Source organism: Octopus sinensis, linkage group LG17 (genome assembly GCF_006345805.1).
Source record: "Octopus sinensis linkage group LG17, ASM634580v1, whole genome shotgun sequence".
Taxonomy (NCBI): domain Eukaryota; kingdom Metazoa; phylum Mollusca; class Cephalopoda; order Octopoda; family Octopodidae; genus Octopus; species Octopus sinensis.
Window position 1 is genome coordinate 15237635 of NC_043013.1, and position 19208 is coordinate 15256842.

Consider the following 19208-nt stretch of genomic DNA (forward strand, 5'->3'; position numbering starts at 1 on the left):
CAATGCAATTAATTCATTTATTGTATTAAATGGGTCGAGGTAAAAAAATATTTTTACCGTAAATTTATAATACAAATAAGAAAATGGAGAAACAAATTCCATCTCGTTCATCAACTTACGGATATTACAATTTTAATGGAAAATTGTAATATCCATAAGTTGATGAACGAGATGGAATTTGTTTCTATATATTCTATATATATGTATATATATATATATATATATATATATATATATATATATATATATATATATATATATATATATGTATATATATATATATGTATATATATATATATATGTATATATAGATACAATAAGAGGCTTCCAAATAGGAAAGCGTTGTGCTAGCACACTAAAAAGGGATAAATTCACGAAAGGAATGAAAGGTAAATGTTTTTAATTTTCATTCCTTTCGTGAATTTATCCTTTTTTGTGTTCTAGCACAACGCTTTCCTATTTGGAAGCCTCTTAATGTATTTCTATATGAATAATATATAGTCTATTGACTAATTCGCTTTTTGTGCTAGGCCACTGGTAATAACAATTTATTATTACCCTATTTTATTATATATATATATATATATGGGACAAATCATTAATCTTTTGGGAGAAGCTGGCATGAAGGGGGAGAAAAAAAAACTGAAGGATTTGTTAATGAAAATTTGATAGCTGTGAGTAATATAGCAAAACTTGGTTTGAAACATTAGATAATTCTTATCGCGGAAGATCAACACTCCCCATAACATTTCATATATATTCCAATCCATATGTCTTCGTTTCCCCCGCTCCATTGTTGGTTAACAAAGGGAATAGGCATTTATCTCAGGAAAAGCATTAGATTAGATTAAATATTTGGTTACATGCATTGAAATTGAAGGAAACAAATAGTTTTACGAAATATACATATATATTTATACTCACCCGCTAATTTATATTACAAATACTGGTTTTAAAATTTACATTTGAATCGCATAAAAATATTTAAAACAGGCGAACGGAACAATGGCTGATGTTCGCCCGACGTTCGCTATTCTCGGAGAAGACTATTTTTCCGAAAATTAATTGATATTATTTTATAATAATCGTTGTATTTATTCACCTAAACCAATAAAATTTGTCAAAAGTAAAGGTGTATTGGATTTATTTGAAGTGTTATAGGAAAAAATTACTAAAAAAAAAATATCAGCAGTAACTTTAGAGCTTAAAGGGAAATCTCGTTCGGACGTTATCAGACTAAAATTGGCGGCAAAAGTAATGAAAGAAAAATACGAATTTTAACTGACTTTTGTACACTTTTTAGCAGGTTTTAAATCATGTCGTTATTTTCCGCCGAATATTGTGTTTGAATTTTTAAAAAAATTATACATATGTATTTCAATGTATTTATTCATTTATTTTATTTTCTGAAAGCAAATAAGTTTATTCAAAACATTGTCACAACTACGAAAATACATACCAGACGATAACAAACACATGGACGAACAACATCGAGTTTATTATTAAAATCGGCAACAAAATATAGGATTGTTTAAAAGTACTGAATCTTAAATATTACACGCAGGTATAGTTTACGACAGTTTTGATATTATACAGTGAAATATCTTTGATATATTTTAAGAATTATTACATTTTTTAACCATATCCATGGAGTTTAATCATTTCTGATTTCCACCACGTTCATAAACTTTGCGGTTTTCTTTTTAGTAATTGAATATCTCTTTTAGATTTTAATATCAGAAGTGCCCCGCTCCTCGTTTTGTTTTATAATGAAGCTTAACCTATAAAAAACCGTTGAGAACTTAGACCAAATAATGTTTTTCAGACTGAAAAAAACACTTTTGTATCTGATTTACCGTCTAAAATGGCTGCTTTATTTTTGTTTTACCCTTTTTCTCTTCCCCCGTTATGTTTGACAACATTTTTGACAAATACCTGATTGTATCATTTAAATCGTAGGCCTCAGGTTTAAATTAAACAGACCTATGTCTAGAGGCGTTCAAGATGTGACCATCGCGTATTATTTATTCATAAAGTGTGTTTAGGATCACATTATTCAATATCTTTTCCCTGTTTCGAAAACATTTGGCTGCTATTTCTGTCAGGTTGAATAACTGCATAACGTGGTGTTTTAGCCACAGGTCAGCCTATGATCATAGACCTTCCAGCCATGACGATCATGTCATTTATTTTTTCTTAACGCATCTATGACGGAAATGTCTTCCCATCGTTGTGTTGTTTACTCTCCTGTCAGAGCTATAATCAAAGACAGTCCAACCGTAAACTTCCCCATCTATTCAGATAATTGTATCTAAGACTACATCATGTCCTTGATTTTTAAGGTGGTAGGATTATAAATTTTGAGCAGATCGAGCAACTGTATCTAGATTCCTAGTTGTTTAGCCCAAGGTTAGACCTAGACCACGCTAACAACTTTTTTTAAGCATAGTATACTTCGGACTACATTATCTAGTTTGTTTTTTCTTTAAGCTTTCGGGTATAAGGGGAATTTGACTGCAGTTTCTAGTAGATTTAGAGAACATGTGTAGACTTCATCTTTCCTCAGAGTAGAAAGATTCTAAGCTCCAACTCTTGTATGATCAGTGAGAATCCAGCCGTGACAGTGCCATCTTATTCAAATAGTATTGTTTCCGAAAGTCCTTCCCATTTTCAAGACGGTCGAATGAAATTTGATTGCTATTTCTAACCTGTGTCGTTTGCACGCAAGATAGTTGTTTTTTAACCCCAGGTCAGCCCTGATCGACCAGATTGTTCTGTCTTTATTTAATGTGTCCTTTCCTTTTTGAAAGACAATAGGAAGTAATTTGAGGGAAATTTGACCTCAACTATTAACCAGTTGTGCAACCCACATAGAGATTGTCTTGTTCTTTCGCAAGACTGTTATCGGCAGGTTGTTATTACGGTGTCGGTCTACTGTCCGAAAGGTCAGATTTTTTTTTTACTGGTACTCTCTCTACTGATGCAGATCTCCCATAGTTCCGAGAGAGTTTGGCAAGAATTCTCATAGTTCTGAGATAAATTTTTGTATTTATAAGCCATTTAAGAAACACACAAAAACCGTTAGATTCACTTCCACATTTAAATTTAATTTGTCAAAATATTTTCGTCGTTTTGAGACCGTTTGTCAGCGAACAGGTCGCGGTCTCAAAGGGACGAAAATATTTTTGACACATTAAATTTAAATGTGGAAGTGAATCTAACGGTTTTTGTGTGTTTCTTAAATGGTTTATAAACACCTTCCACGCTGCAATTGTTTTCATTTCAGCACACGATCCCAGATCTGGTCACTTGCTATGCAAGTACATCTCCGTAAAATTTTTGTATATTTGCCGTATTTACCGGCATAGCAGAATACTGGTATATTTTGTGGCACAACAAATTTGACGTAACTTCGGTATAGGTACCGGATACATTTCAAGAAAGTGGTTTTTTTTTATATATACTTGGCGGGGGGTTAGGGGTGGGAGAAATGGGTATCTGTTATCTTCAGAAATGTAAACAAAGCCACTTCCAATACTTACGGTACCTATACCGAAGGATCGCCACAAATTTAATGCTTCATAATACACTTACTGAAGAATATTTTAAAGTTTTTTTCTTTTTTTGTGGAAAATGTAAGATTCTGTACATGTACATACAATATTGTGACAACATAATGGAATAAAGTAGGGTTTATCATAAATACGCTACTTTATGGGAGTACCATATCTCAGCTTTATCTCCTTTCAAATCAAGTGATTTGTTGTTTATAGTTCACCTAAGAGATTTGCTATACAAGAAGTAAAACTCGTATTTCTGGCTGACTAATCGCTATTGACCGTGGGAGTAACGTACCCACCATTTATTTTCCTAGAATTTTTCATTTAGATACTAGGATAATTTTACGACCAGAATTGGCCCAGACCTTTTCTAACTAAATAACATGACCTGGAAAAGATGGTTTGGGTCAGGATGCTCACATAAGTTGGAATTTTCCACTTTTTTTTTACCACAGCCTTCGAAATGATGGGGGACATCTTTTTATGAAAGAAAAAAATTTGAAAAATTTACGAATTTCACCACCCCACTCCAGACCGATTTGGGCCTTTTTTGTGGCACCACGCTCTTAAAAACCATGAGAGAGGCTTCTTCAGTAAAAAGAAAAAAATTTAGATATTTTCAGACGAAAAGGCGTGTGAGATTTGGCTATTGTTTCTAGCATATCCCATGACCACCTTCCTCATTTTTTTGTCATTCTCACATGTATTGAGGTTTTCCAGTATTTTTGTCCCCATAAACACATTTCATGGTGTGATGATGGTAGCTGCTTTCTTGTATATGAGCAAAGCCATTCCCATAAAGAATCAACCTGTAGTCTAATGTTGGGATATAAGCACAAAAGAAAAAAAATTGTCATTTAAATTAAGCCCCCTCGCCCATTAAACCAAACGAGTTCGTGTGCATAAGAAAAAACAAATTTACAAACAGAAAAGTGTGCTATGAAAATAAATGATCTTTTACATAGTTTTTTCTGAAATCACTGGGTAAATCCCAGCAATGACCTTAAGCTCTCCAATATTTTGAAAATATAAGCAGAAACAGTGGGGTGAGGTTTGAAAAAAATCATAAGATTTAAAATTTTTTGACGGGAGGAAAAAAAAAAATCATAGTTTCAAAAAAAATTTTTCACGAAAAGATGCCCCACCAAATTTTGAAGACTATGGTGAAAAGAAAATTGAAAATTCCCTATCAAAGTGGAGAAATTCCAACTCATGTCGATGTCTGGATCCGAAACTCTGCCGATGTTTCTTGTAGCAGTCATTCTTTGGGCACCATAGCCTATTTGCATAAAGAGTTATTGTTTGCAGAGATATATCTGAGTATAGGTGGTTTGAATTTTTGGGAGATTTTCGTTCAGGACCCATTTGAATGTCGAGATCTTTTTCTACTCTTACGTGTCTTGGCACAATGTTAAGGAGGGCAGAGCCAGTTGAGGTGAAATGTCATAGTATTGTGATGTGACACCAGGAGGATTTTTGTAGAGGACAGGTGGCAAGGGGAACAAGCCTTGGGTGAATTTTAAAATTGATACCAACATCATTTCATCAGTGCTGTTTGAATATTTTCCATATCATTACAAATGATATAGCGCTCGGGGCAGCATTGGAGGGAATAAAGTTCGAGTTTCTCAAGATGATTCCAATAATCAAGACATGTCTATTTTCCTTGTGATCATCTCTTGGATGTTTCACGTTTTATATGTTGTTTCGTGTGGGGAGATCACAGCAGACAACTGTATTCAAGGTGAAGATGAACAAAGGTAGTGAAGAGAAGGATAATGGTAGGAGTGTGTCTCTAGACAAAATGTTCCGAGGATCCAGGAGCATACCCTGCAAGCCATGCTGACTTAGTGTTTATGTGGGCACACAAGCTTAAATTGTTGTTGATAGTTACTTCGAGGTCCCTAGGAGTGTTTGATGCCATGGATAACAGCAAGAAGATTTGATTGGAGATTAGTCTGGTCTCCTGCTCTGTCATTGACCTTCAGAACCTTAGTCATCTTTGAAAATTCTAATGCTGCTGTTTGATGACATTGATGTAAATAGTGAAAAGATGTAGAGCCAATACAGTGCCTGTAGGACTTCACTGAGGACTCTTGCTGAGCTTGATTAAACACCATCCATCACCACATGCTGGGTTCTTTTTGCCAAAAAGCACTTTTGCTCATTTTAACAGTTTCTCTTGGACACCTATTGATTTCCTCCAGAGAATAGCTAAAGGAGATGCCAGTTGATGATGGCAGTTCTTGAGGACTAGTGGGGAATCTGTCAAGGTCTGCAGCTGAGTTATTTGTAATTTTGTTAATATCTGCTGTGATATCTGAAGTACCAAATGATATATTAGATAGGGTGATAATTAAATAATATTACAGTTATTGTGCCTAGCTCACCTGGTTCTCTAGAGTATAACACTCAGTTTATAATAAACCATAGGGCCTTTTTTTTTTTTTATAAAAACAAATGCACGTCTTATATACCTGCAGATATGGTGTGTGTGTTTGCATTTATATATAAGGAAAGAGAAATATGACTATAAAGGGATTTTGAGAAGCTTGCTTCCTAATGACATGGTTCCAGGTTCAGTCCCACTGCATGACACCTTGGGTTGACCAAAACCTTGTGAGTGGATTTTGTTGACAGAAACTGAAACTTATATAAGTTATATATTATATAAATGTATATGTGCCTATATATACATTTATATAGAAAGTTATTTCGATTTTTAGTATAAAATAAAAGTTGTTTTTTTTTTTCATACAAAGAATGAACTTTAATCAATTATATATTTTCCATTTTGTTCGATGACCTTTTGCCATCTTTCTAGCAACTTCGTGATTCCTCGCTCATAGAACTTCTGGTCCTTAGCTGAAAACTGAATCAAGTGCAATTTCAGATCATCATCATTATTGAAAGAATTTTGCAAACTTTGAAGTAAATGTCATAGTGGAACACGATTCCTTTATGATTTGCCAATTCTGGCTGTTTCATTAGTTGTTGACAGTAAACATCTGAATTGATTGTTTGGTTCCTTGAAAACAGCTCAGAATACACAACACCTTTGTAATCCTACCATATTGACGGCATGACCTTTTTCCAGTGTGGTCGGTACTGGTTCATTATGCTTGGGCTATTATCGTTTTTGATTGATGTTATTGTAGACAATCAATTTTTCATCACCAGTGATGATTTGTTTAAAAAAAAAGTCAATTTCATTGCATTTGAGATGTATATCGGAAATATTGATTCATTGTGTTGAGTGAATCTCTTTCAATTTATGTAGAACCCAAATATCGAGCTTTTTTAACAAGTCCAAGACATTTTAAGTGATTTTCAATTGTTGTGTATGGTACAGATTCAATTATGGCTTTGATTTGGTCATCATCAACTTCAGAAGGTCAACTAGAATGTTGGTCATCTTTGAGTGAAAAATCTTCAGAAAAGAATTTTTAAAACCATTTCTGACGTTTATTCTGTTAAGTATTCAACACCATAAACTTCACATATCTCAACAGCTTTCTTGCCTTTACGGAAATAAAAAAGCAAAATATGATGAAAATATTAGTTTTTGCACTCAATGTTAAAATAGACACTGTACTAACAGCTGTAAACAAAATGATGTGCAATTTGCTTCTAAAGTAAACTAAAGGTAACGGCTAAGGAAAAATCATAACTCTATTCATATTTGCAAAAAATGAAATTACTTTCTTGCCAACCCACTATATCTGTGTTTGTCCCCCACCACTGCTTGGCAATCGGTGCTGGTGTGTTTACATCCCCATAACATAACAGTTTGGCAAAAGGGACTGATAGAATAACTACCAGGCTTAACAAGTACTGGGGTCGATTCTTTTGACTAAAAACTCAAGGTAGTGCCCCTGCATGGCCACAGTCTAATGACTGAAACAAGTTAAAGCTAATAAATAAATATGGTATATTAATCAGTAAATATTCTATATCAATGAGATCAAAATAATTCAATTAATCTTTGGTCTGGAATTTTTTCCATCTGGTTTTGTTTTACTATGTAATACAAAAACTGCTTTCTTAACTCCTTTCTATATCAAGCCACCTAAGACCATTTGTAATTGTACGACAAACCTCTTCATATTTAAATTAAAACACTTTGATCCTAATTAAGAATCTTTTCTGTCCTAAACACCAGTTTTATAAGGAAAAGTTGTACTAAATCCCTGTTATTCTCAAAATGAAACTGAAACATTTAGCTTTTTTTTTTATTTCGTCTGAGTAGGCAATACAGTAACCATAATCCTTTCCAGAACCTCTGAGACTGGAGTAAAGAAGGAAGGAAGTTATCTTCAAACCTGAAACATTTGTCTTGTGCTTGCAACTGGAGTGCAGTCTGTTAGAAGCTTTTTAAGCAATTAGTAATGTTACACTGGATATCATTTTTCAGTGACCACTTTTCCATGCTTGCATGGATCAGACTGAGTTTATTTGTTGAGGTAGATTTTCTTTGGTCAGATACCCTTCTTCTTGCCAGCACTCACCTGTTTCCAAGCAAGTTAATATTTCCCCATAACCAGACATATTCTCACACAATACTGGAAAGGAACAACATCGCTTGTATAATGGTGATGTACGTTTACAACCATCATGTGATGTCAACACAGCTGTACATACACACACACACGTGTGTGTATTTTTTTTTTTTTTTGTTCCTTCTCGAGCCATGCCTGGCTCATAAGGGCCAGTTTCCCGGTTTCCTTGGCATATAGGTTCCCCACTTGGATGGGACGCCGGTCCGTTGCAGGTGAGCTGCAAGATGCAGGAGGAAAGAATGAGAGAAAGTTGTGGCGAAAGAGTCAGCAGAAGTTCACCATTACCTTCTGCCAGAGTCACGTGGAGATTAGGTGTTTTCGCTCATAAACACACACATCGCCCAGTCTGAGATTTGAACCCACGATCCCTCGACCGCGAGTCCGCTGCTCTAGCCACTAGGCCATGTGCCTCCACACACGTGTGTGTATATATACATATGTATCATCGTTTAATATCCACTTTCCATGCTGGCATGAGTTGGACAGTTTGACATGGAGCTGTCCAGACTCCAGCTGTGGCATGGTTTCTATGGCTGGATGTCCTTCCTAATGCCAACCACTTAGAGTGTGCTGGGTGCTTTTTATGTGCCACTGGCGTAGCTGCATTTATGCAGTACTGACACCTGAAAGGACAAGCTTGTATGTGTAAGACGGTGATTTTACTTAGCTTGATGTGTCTTATCAAGTACAGCAAATTGCCGCATGATGGGTTTCTTCAAGTTTCCACCAAACCTACTCAAGACTTTGATTGGCCCAAGGCTATAATAGGAGACACTTGTCCAAGATGCCATGTAATGGATTGAACTTGAGACTGCATAGTTAGGAAGCAAGTTTTCATCCAGACCTGCAGCTGCAACAAACTAAATTTCTTACTGAAGAAGAACAACTCCTCACAATAGCTCCTACATACTTTCCATCATCATCATCATTGTTTTTATCATCCACTTTTCCATGCTTACATGGGTCAGGTAGAATTCATTGGGTGTAGACATTCCATGCCTGGATGCTCTTCCTGTTGCCAACCATCACCTGCTTCCAAGCAAGTTAATATTTCCCTATATTTTCATGGCCTTTGGTGGAAATGTGTCATAGCTTCCACACAGTAGGACTGAACCTGAAATCATGTGGTTGAGAAGAGAACTTTTTAAGCACACGGCCATTCCAAATTTCACTTACAAGGCTTTGGTCGACTTCAAGCTATAGTAAAAGATTTGTATGGTGGGATTAAACTGAAAACTATGTGCAGGGTACATAAAAGAAAAAAGACGTCAGATTTACCATTCTTGATTGATGCTTCAACAGCAAATACATCCAAATCATGATAGTAACTGAAAAACATGATAAAACAGTAACAATATGTAGATGCTGTTACCACCTGCCAAACTTTACTAGTATCACACCAATAGCTGTAAAAATCAAGTGTTTTTCTCTTGCACTAGTTTTGAAGCGTCTTTTTAACCACATGTTCATGTTTCTACCCAGTGTGTTGTAAATAAGTTGAATTTTCTCTTTCAAAATGGTTTGAACTTAAAAAAAACAGCGGTAATTAGTTTATTCTCTTGAAATTAGTGTCCTCCCACTCTCTTTTGGTGTTGATTGTTTGTATTGTATTGTATTCTTGTAAGGAAATGAGGTTTTGTATGAATATTATCAACGACTTTATCTCTATGGAGAATGTCATTATTTTTCCTTCAAAATAGTATTTTCTGCAACAAATTGAATTAGAAGAATTTGACCAGTATACTATCAAGAAATACAATGATATAATGGTGTATTGGTTAGATGAATTGTGTTTGAAGATTCTATCCAAAGGTTTATTTTGTTATTGCTTGTTTTCTTGATAGATGTTTATTTGTGTTTACCACTTTTTAATGCATTTATTTCCTATTTACTAGGTTGTGATGCTGGCTGTGTCAGCATATTGGTGAGGAGCATCATGGCAGAGACTGAGTTCAGAGTGAAATGTGTTCAGTGTAAGAATGGGGAAGTTTCTTCTAGATGTACAGAAGCCTTCAATGTAAGTACGTTGTTTAGCCCTAGCTTTTGACCTATGGTCAGAAGTGTTCCTGTTGTGATCATGGGTTTTTTTTACTTTATTTTTGTGTTCCCTGGATGGTATCACTCACTGTGTCCTTCCTTGTTCAAGACAGTTGTGTGTGATTTCAAAAAGAGATTTGGATGTTAATTCTAAAGGTTCCAAAAGAGACTTAGATGTTTTCATAGCCAGAGCAGTTTTTACAGGCTCTGCTATGGTTAGAATGACTAGTTCATGTCTCTCCCATTGGATTTGTGTTTAAAGAATTAATATGATTTTTACAAATATCAAGCACTGAAATTGCATAAATCATTTATTTCTGTAAGGAAATTCATTTCAGCAATTATTTATTTCTTTTTCTGTAGTTTCAGCTCATAGCTACAGCCATGCTGATGCACTGCCGTTTTATGAATAATATGGTAAAAACAACAGGATTCATTAGTGCAAACCATAATATTTAGCAGTGACATAGGAGTAACATTTGAAATCAAGAAATGTGCTATGGTAGAGATGAAATAATTAATAAAAGGTATTGGAAATCGAAATCAAATTCGATGACAGCACCGCTTGACTGGCATCCGTGCTAGTGGAGCACTAAGAGCACCATCCGAGTGTGATTGTTGCCAGGGTCGCTGACTGGTTCCCGTCTCAGTGGCACATAAAAACCACCATTCGAGCATGATCGTTACCAGTGACGCCTTACTGGCACTTGTGCAGGTGGCACGTGATAAACAACAGTCGAGCAAGGTCATTGCCAGTGCCACTGGACTGGCTCCTGTGAAGGTGGAAAATAAAAAAACACCATTTGTGTGTGGTTGTTGCCAGTATTGCCTGACTGGCCCTTGTGCTGGTAGCACGTAAAAGCACCTACTACACTCTCGGAGTGGTTGGCATTAGGAAGGGCATGCCAGATAGATTGGAGCTTGGTGCAGCCATCTGGCTCGCCAGTCCTCAGTCAAACCATCCAACCCATGCCAGTATGGAAAGCGGACGTTAAACAATGATGATGATGATGATGCTATTGGAAAAGAATAGAAAATCATTAAATGTAAAAGGAACATTATAACTATTTAGAGTGGCAAGCTGACAGAATCATTAGAGCATCAGATAGAATGCTTTGTAGCATTCATTTCAGCTTTGCATTCTGATTAACTTAGGTCCCAGTGTCTGTAATAAGTACATCCTCCTCTCAAAGTGGTTAGCCTTGTGCTAAAATTTGAGACCAGGACTGGCAAAATCATTAGAGCTTTGGACAAAATTTTTAACAGCATTTCTTTTGTTCTGAGGTCAACTTTGTCTTTCATCCTCTCAGAGTTGATATAATAAAGTGCCAGTCAAGCAATGGAGTTGATATAATCAACTAGCTCTCTTCCCCAAAATTTCAGGACTTATGCCTATAGCAGAAAAGATTATTAAGAGAACTGTGTTCAGGGCTTTTCCTCTGCAGCTAAGACCCCTTCGGATTTTTTATGTCACATGAAGAGTAAGGTTAGATTGAAGAGGGACGTGCTAATCTCCAATAAAAATTTGCTGAAAGGTAAATGAGTGTGGCCTGGCCAAATAGAGCTACTCTTAAAATCTAGCTGTCAAGTGCAGACAAAAATTGGGAGAAATAACTCTCATCTCCCTATTTCTGTTTTCTCAAATATCTCTCATTTGCTGCATTTCTGGACATTAAAAGTGATATTATTATTTAACGAGTGCTATTTACTTTCACCTTATTCAAAACCTTGCTTGGATTGATTTTGCATTTCATTTTAAGTTAATATATTATAAATTACTATTCAACTCTTAATCTAACCAAAATCTATGTCCTTCTGCCTAACTTAGAAACAAATATTCTTTCATCTTTTTGGGGTTGATAATTTGCCTTTCATTCTTTCAAGGTCAGTAAAATAAAGTACTGGGGTTGATGATATCGACTAACACAACTCCACTTAAAATTCTGACCTTGTGCCTTAATTAGAAACAATTATATAAGGCATTGGTTTAGGATGAATTATTAGTATCAGATTAAATGCCTTGTAGTATTTCTTCCAACATTGTACTCAAATCCTATTGAGATCAACTTTGCCTTTCATTCCTTGGGGTTCATAAAATAAAGGACCAGTCAAGTACTGAAGTTGATGATATTGACTAACCCCCTACCTTCAAAATTGCTTATCTTGTGCCTAAATTACAAACAATTATTAATGTCTTTACTAAGTTTTATACATTCGTGTTACTCTGTAGCAATTAAATAGAAGACAATTATAACAGCTTTTTCTTTTGTTTTTTCGTCCAGGCATTAAAGCTTATGGCTTTAAACCCCAGTGGATTACCGAAGATGAGTGTTTAAATATAATGCAGAAAGATAAAAACACAGCGTATCTGTGTGATAAATTTGAAGGAGATGCTTTTGAACACCTAAAGTCACATGGGTTGAGGTCAGTAAATAGATTATTATTATCAGAGAAGTAATAAAAATGAAGTCAGTAAAAGGATATGTGATGGCATGGATGATGCAAGCCTATACTTGTTTTTATATTTCTAAGAGATTATCCCCAATTTTGTGTGTAAGTGAATGAATGGCCCTTGTATTAGTTTTGGTGAATGAGCGTGTGACATATTTGGTTTGGAATTACTGACTCTTTGTGTTAAACCATGTGTTTTATGTATATTCATAGTTATACACATAGATGCATGAGCATGCACACTCATGCATATATGTATATTTTATATATATACATTTTTGGCATTAGGAAGGGCATCCAGCCGTAGAAACATTGCCAGATCAGACTGGGCCTGGTGCAACCTTCTGGCTTCCAGACCCCAGTTGAACTGTCCAACCCATGCTAGCATGGAAAGTGGACGCTAAACAATGATGATGATATATGTATAAATGCCAAAACGAATTTCTGTGTGTCAGTGTGTCACACTTCGACCCCATCTTTCACTATTCAATGACACTGCTACTATTCCTCATGTTGGGGTGATAGTAATAGTGTGAGCTGTAGTTGTGGAGGTGATGGTGGTGGTAGCCGAGGTGGTCAGGGATGGCGATGATAGGAAGCGATGTGAAAGACAGTGGTGATGGTGGTAGAGGGGAAGGCAGTGAAGTCAAAGATATTGATTGTGGTGGCATCAGAAGTCTGAATGGTGTGTGTAGGGCAGTTGTGGTGGTGATGGTTGAAAACTATCAATAGAAAGAGGGAGATAGAGAGAAAGAGGTTTGATAGAAAAAATAAAATTGTACTAACCCCTGAATGGGAAGACAAAAAAATATTGTTTATCATGCAGCTTTGCAAAAGCTCCAAGTCGGCAAATTATATCATTGTTTTGAGGAAAATTGCTTATTGCTTGAAAAATATTGGTCAAGTTTAACAAAATTTTATTTTTACTCAATGAATGAAGTGTCATTGATGGGTCCAAGACCCTTCACAGGAGCTAGCTCAAAAGCTGCCTGATATGGTGGCTTTTAAGCTAGCGGAATGGTTGGCGTTAGGAACGGCATCCAGCTGTAGAAACTTTGCCAGATCAGATTGGAGCCTAGTGCAGCTTTCTGGCATCCTAGCCCTCAGTCGGACCGTCCAACACATGCCAGCATGGAAAACGGACGTTAAACGACGATGATGATGATCATCATCATCATATATATACATACATACACACACACAGACTTATATATACTCTTGACAAATGCATAGTTTTCTGTCATTAATCTAACACCACTGTTGCTTGAAACACTTCCAGAAAATGTAGAATTTGGGTAAGAGCATATATATTATTGTTGTCATTTTAATGTCCATTTTGCATGGATTGGACAGAATTTATTGATTTTCTTTGGCCAGGTACTCTTCCTGTTGCCAACCCTTACCTACTTTCAAGCAAGGTAATATTTTCCCACATTCAGGCATGCTTTTCATGGAATGTTGGAAATGAAGGACATCACTTGCAAGATGGTGACACTTGCTTTCAACTAAGTGGTGTCAAGACAAGGAGACAATAACAAATATACACATATATGTACAGGGTGCATAAGATATTTGAGGACAGATTTATGTTTATAAAAAAAAACCCAGATATATAATAACAGATAATAACTTTATTTATCAAAAAATGTTATGATGATAAAAATAAACCTTCTTTTCTACAATGTTATTCAATAAAGCCACCTTCACCTTCAACAACTGCTTCTATATGAGATCTAAATCATATACATGCTTGAATCAAGTGGTCCTGGTTCATTTTGGACATTACTCTGACTATGGCAGCTTTCAAAGAATCTTTGGTGTTATGGGTGTGTTCAATAACCTCTCTCTCAATAACACTCCACATGTAATAGTCCAATGGATTGAAATCTGGGGAATTAGGAAGCCAAATGTTAGGGGGTTATGTGATCATGAAAATTTTCAGCCATCCATTCCAGTGTTACTAGAGCCATGTGTGATAGTGCAGAGTATTACTGAAACACATATGGCCTTCCATTGCATCATTATATCATTCTATCTTGGTCAGTGAGATGAATACATTTTGACCTAGTTAAGGTTTCTTCTACTGCTAAGTAGAAGTTTAAATGACACCAGAACTATAGCTATATCGTATTTCTTTATGTGTGTGTGTGTGTGTATTCAAAATATGTGAAGGAAGCAGTTCTAAGATAAAATTTTTATCTATGTAACATACTTAATGTATATTTATTATTGAAAACCCAGAGGCTGCAATTAGTTTTGGAGGGAAAATTCCCATTATAGACTTATTGTTTTAAAAAACACAATATACTTCAGAGCTTGGTGAAATGAAATTGCCCTGGAAGTGAATACAAGAGCAACAAATGCACATTTCGCACTGTTTATAGCTTTTATGTTATATAGATGAAGATTTCATCCTAAAGTTGCTCCTTTTGCTATATATGCAGCTTATATGTTACAGTATGCATTGGGTGCATTTTATTGTGCCACTGGTACTTCAGAGATTGACAGTGTTAGGACTAGAACCTCCTCTACTTTATATCAGTTTTTTTTAAAGAGTTCTTGCTCTTTAGCTGAATTGCCATTGTTGTTGCTTGTAGGTTCCTCAATTACCTATGTAATTTAGTCTGTTCTTTTCCAGTACTACTTAGTTTGTTTGCATAAGTGGAGGTACATGACTTAGTGGTTAGGGTGTTGGACTCATGATTGTAAGACTGTGGGTTTGATTTCTGAACTGGACAACAGGTGTTCTTGAGAAACCCATTTCATTTCACATTGTTCCAGTTCACTCAGCTGACAAAAATGAGTAATCCTGCGACAGACTGGTGTCCCATTGATGGGATTATATATTATGTCACAGAAACTGGGAAACCAGCCCTCTGAGTCTATGTCTCTGGAAGACTCTTTAACCTATCATGTTTACATTAGTTTACAGTATATGGCCATTGCCAGAGCAGCTATCTGGCCTCCGTGCTGGTGGCATGTAAAAGACACCATTCGAGCGTGATCGTTACCAGCATCGCCTTACTGGCACCTGTGCTGGTGGCATGTGTAAAAGATTCAAGTGAGGTCATTGCCAGTACCTCCTGACTGGCCCCATGCCGGTAGCACGTAAAAGCACCCACTACACTCTCGGAGTGGTTGGTGTTAGGAAGGGGATCCAGCTGTAGAAACTCTGCCAGATCAAGATTGAAGCCTGGTGCAGCCATCTGGTTCGCCAGCCCTCAGTCAGTCGTCCAACCCATGCTAGCATGGAAAGCGGACGTTAAACGATGATGATGATGTCGACTTCACTTTATAAGAATGAGAAACTTTGTCTCTATAATGTTGAGATGGGGTGAGATAAGAAGAGACTAACAGTGGTAGTCTAAAGCTACTTGAAATAAAGGTTACCTGTTTCCTTATCTTTCTCTTTAAATGTAAGGAAGAACCCATGATGGTAGCCTATTGTAGATGGAATATAAACAGGGATGGAGCCCCCCCACACATACACACACAAGAAAAGAAGTGCATCCTTCTAAATAATGTTATGCCCTTTTCTCCTGGAATTGTATTCTCTTCTGACTTTGTGCGCTCTCTTCGAAAAATTCCTGGGACCATGTCTGATAAATGTTTGTCATGTAGGTAGAGGAAGAGGTTAACTGTAGTGTCTGGGAATATCATCTCCATTATGTTACATAGAAAGGAGTACTTTTAGCTAGCAAGTGGATTTAATGTGATAAGATAATGGTGACTGAGTCTATATTTTTAAAATCATTGGTGGTGTTAACTTAAGACAGTTCTGCAGACATTTTTTCCCACCTGTACCACGTTAGACATTAACTGACAAGCATAACATTTTCATGAATTTAGGTTCCTGATATTGATCATTTGCAAAATTATGTATATGAACTATAAACATTATCTTCAAATTTCCATAAAATCTGCATCCAGTACTCTCACATATCAATTACGATAGTCACAGTGGTTCTTTGAATTATTTGCAGGCCACATTATATACACATCTATTAGCTTGCAAGGAAATCACTTCATAAGTTCTATTTATAAAGTCTATAAATATGTATAAAAATATGTGTTTATAATGATTCTTATGTTTTATTAATTACCTCAGGTTTCCATTCAAGTTGGATATTTTTCATTTTGTAATATTTTCCCATTTTATTTTATTTTAATTTTTTTTTATTTTCCAGAATTTTAGGCCCAATCTGTGTATTAACTTGTTTGGAACTTAAAGTGGTAAGTTTTGCTATTAAATTGGAGCATTTTAAATTTATATATCCATTGTTATTTTTAAAGCTGCATTTTCAGTGCTTGCGTGGGTAGGACATATCCTTTCCAACAACATCTCATCAATTGTTAGATTTTATCTAAAGACGTTGTTTAATGTCTCTTTAAACAGAATGTAACCATTTTTTTTTTTACTTTCGTTTGTATGTTTACTAAAAAGGTACGCCTTACTTTTCAAATATAATGTGTGTGTATATACATACATACACTACACACAAAATTTCCAATTATGAAACTGCACTATAAATAGAGAACAACTTCAACTACTACTCTTAGAAAGTCAAATATATTTTTTGTCTTTTTTGAGAGAGTATTTGAATGTTTACTGAAATTTCAAAAGACTATTTATTATCTCAGGTTTGATGGCTGTTAGATAGGCTACTTTCACCTCATTGATGACCTTTCAGCAAAACCTGCTAGCTATTGGCAACTTTTAGTTTGGATACAGATAACAAAATTAAGTGTACCTTTCGTAAACACTGTTTTGTATAGCTTCATTAGATTTTGAACTAGCAACCTAAATTATAAAATCCAGTATCTTACCCTATTGGCTATTTGGCCTCCATTAAATTGCTAATAATAATCAGAGGAAAATATCTAAACCTAAATCAATGACTAACTCGACATTTTCTGTCTGTTTAGGAAATTCCTCGTACTAAAGTACCAATCCATAATTTAGCCATGAAGGACACCATCATAAGCTGTACGAATATTGATAAGGTATTGCGGGTAAGTTATGATTCAACATTTTTGATGACAGTCCACCTTGAATTATACTGTGTAAAACCACTTATTTTAAACTAAACTGTTTCATCATAATTAACTTTTATCTTTTACTTGTTTCAGTCATTGGACTGCGGCCATGCTGAGGCACTACTTTGAAGGATTTAGTCCAACAAATTGACTGCAGTACTTATGTTTAAGTTTGTTATGCGTTCTATTATTTTCTGTTGCCAAACCATTAAGGTATGGGAACATGTGTTAATCTTTTGTGAATTATGCATTAACTGCTAGGATTTTTATGTTGCTAGACATTCATCATCATCATTGTTTAAAGTGTCCGCTTTCCATGCTGGCATGAGTTGGATGGTTCAGCAAGAGCCTGCTAGGTAGACGACTACCCCAGGCTGCTGTGTCTTTTTTGAAATAGATTTTATGGTTGGATGCCTTTCTTATCTCTAACCACTCTGTAGAGTGAACCGAGTGCATTTTACATGGTACCAGCACAAGTGAGGTCAGATTTGGCATGGTTTTTACTGCTGGATGCCCTTCCAAATGCCAGCCACCTCACAGTGTGGACTGGATGCTTGTTATGTGCCACAAGCATGTGCTGGATCACCAAGTAACTTGCAAGACAAGGAATTTTGAGAAGGGAGGGACATTGAAGGAGGTGATTTTGTATCAGATAATGAAAGGTTAGAGTGTAACAGAGGGGCAGAAACAGATGTCTTGCTGTAGAGGAGGTACATGGTTACCTAACCAGAGAGAGAGAGAGAAAGAGGTGGGAGAAAGGTAACAAGAAAGAGGACAGATACAGGTGTGCTGACATGAAGGAGATACTTGGTTACCTAGCCAGAGAGGGAGAGGAAGAGAGAAAAAGGAAAAGAAGAGAGAGAAAGAGGTGGGAGAGCGGTAACAAGAAAGAGGGCAGATACAGGTGTGCTGACATGAAGGAGATACTTGGTTACCTAGCCAGAGAGGGAGCAAGAGGAGAGAGAGAGAGAGTGATCAAGATGAGAACAGAAACAGGTGTGCTACTGTAGAGGAGATACATGGCAACCCAACCAGAGGAAAGAGAGTGGAAGACAGTAAACGTAGAAGAGAGAGCAAGACAGAGATGGTGGTGAAGTGCCAGGGTATACTCACAAGGAATAGGGATCTTGACAAAACTCAACTTATATATTGTTTCCTGAGTGATCTTGTTTCCTACAGGATATCTACCATTCCAGTTTCTCAAACTTGCAACTATAAATTGTTTCTGTGATTTAGTCTTGATGAAGGTGGCAAGGAAGCAGAATCATTACTGTACTGGACAAAATGCTTAGTGGGATTTCTTCCAGCTTTGCATTCTGAGTTCTGTTCCACTGAGGTTAACTTTGCCCTTCAACCTTTTGGGATTGATAAGTACCAGTTAAGCACTAGAGTTGATGTAATTTCAGGGCATGTGCCTACTGTAAAAAGCATTATTTGGTTTTGACTTAATTCATTCACAATTTGATCCATAGAGCTATTTCTTGTTATAACCATCAAACTCAGGTAAACCACTTAATTATATTGCTGCACTGTAGTGAAGTGTCTGATGAAGTATTTTGTGGGG

The 19208-nt window shown here is 36.0% G+C and overlaps 2 protein-coding genes across 10 annotated transcripts in view; one reads left to right on the forward strand and one right to left on the reverse strand.

The window, feature by feature from the left end:
* Positions 1–1076, reverse strand: part of LOC115220797 (mucin-5AC) — a 56007-nt gene extending 54931 nt beyond the window's left edge. For 5 of the 7 annotated variants that reach the window (XM_029790945.2, XM_029790943.2, XM_029790941.2 and 2 more), the window contains exon 1: positions 925–1075. The gene's annotated coding sequence lies outside the window, so the exon portion shown is untranslated. Of the gene's footprint in view, positions 1–924 lie in introns of all 7 variants that reach the window. The other 2 variants (XM_029790942.2, XM_029790940.2) reach the window with 1 other exon arrangement.
* A 252-nt stretch (positions 1077–1328) lies between these two features.
* Positions 1329–19208, forward strand: part of LOC115220846 (DNA topoisomerase 2-binding protein 1-like) — a 74938-nt gene continuing 57058 nt past the window's right edge. For 2 of the 3 annotated variants that reach the window (XR_005002627.1, XM_029791025.2), the window contains exons 1-5: positions 1329–1564; positions 10015–10136; positions 12439–12580; positions 16795–16840; positions 17534–17620. Coding sequence is in view for 2 of the 3 variants with exons in the window: in XM_029791025.2 (XP_029646885.1) it covers positions 10118–10136; positions 12439–12580; positions 16795–16840; positions 17534–17620 (294 nt within the window). In the remaining variant the exon portion in view is untranslated. Of the gene's footprint in view, positions 1565–10014; positions 10137–12438; positions 12581–16794; positions 16841–17533; positions 17621–17697; positions 17858–19208 lie in introns of those variants that run through there. The other variant, XM_036510369.1, reaches the window with a different exon arrangement.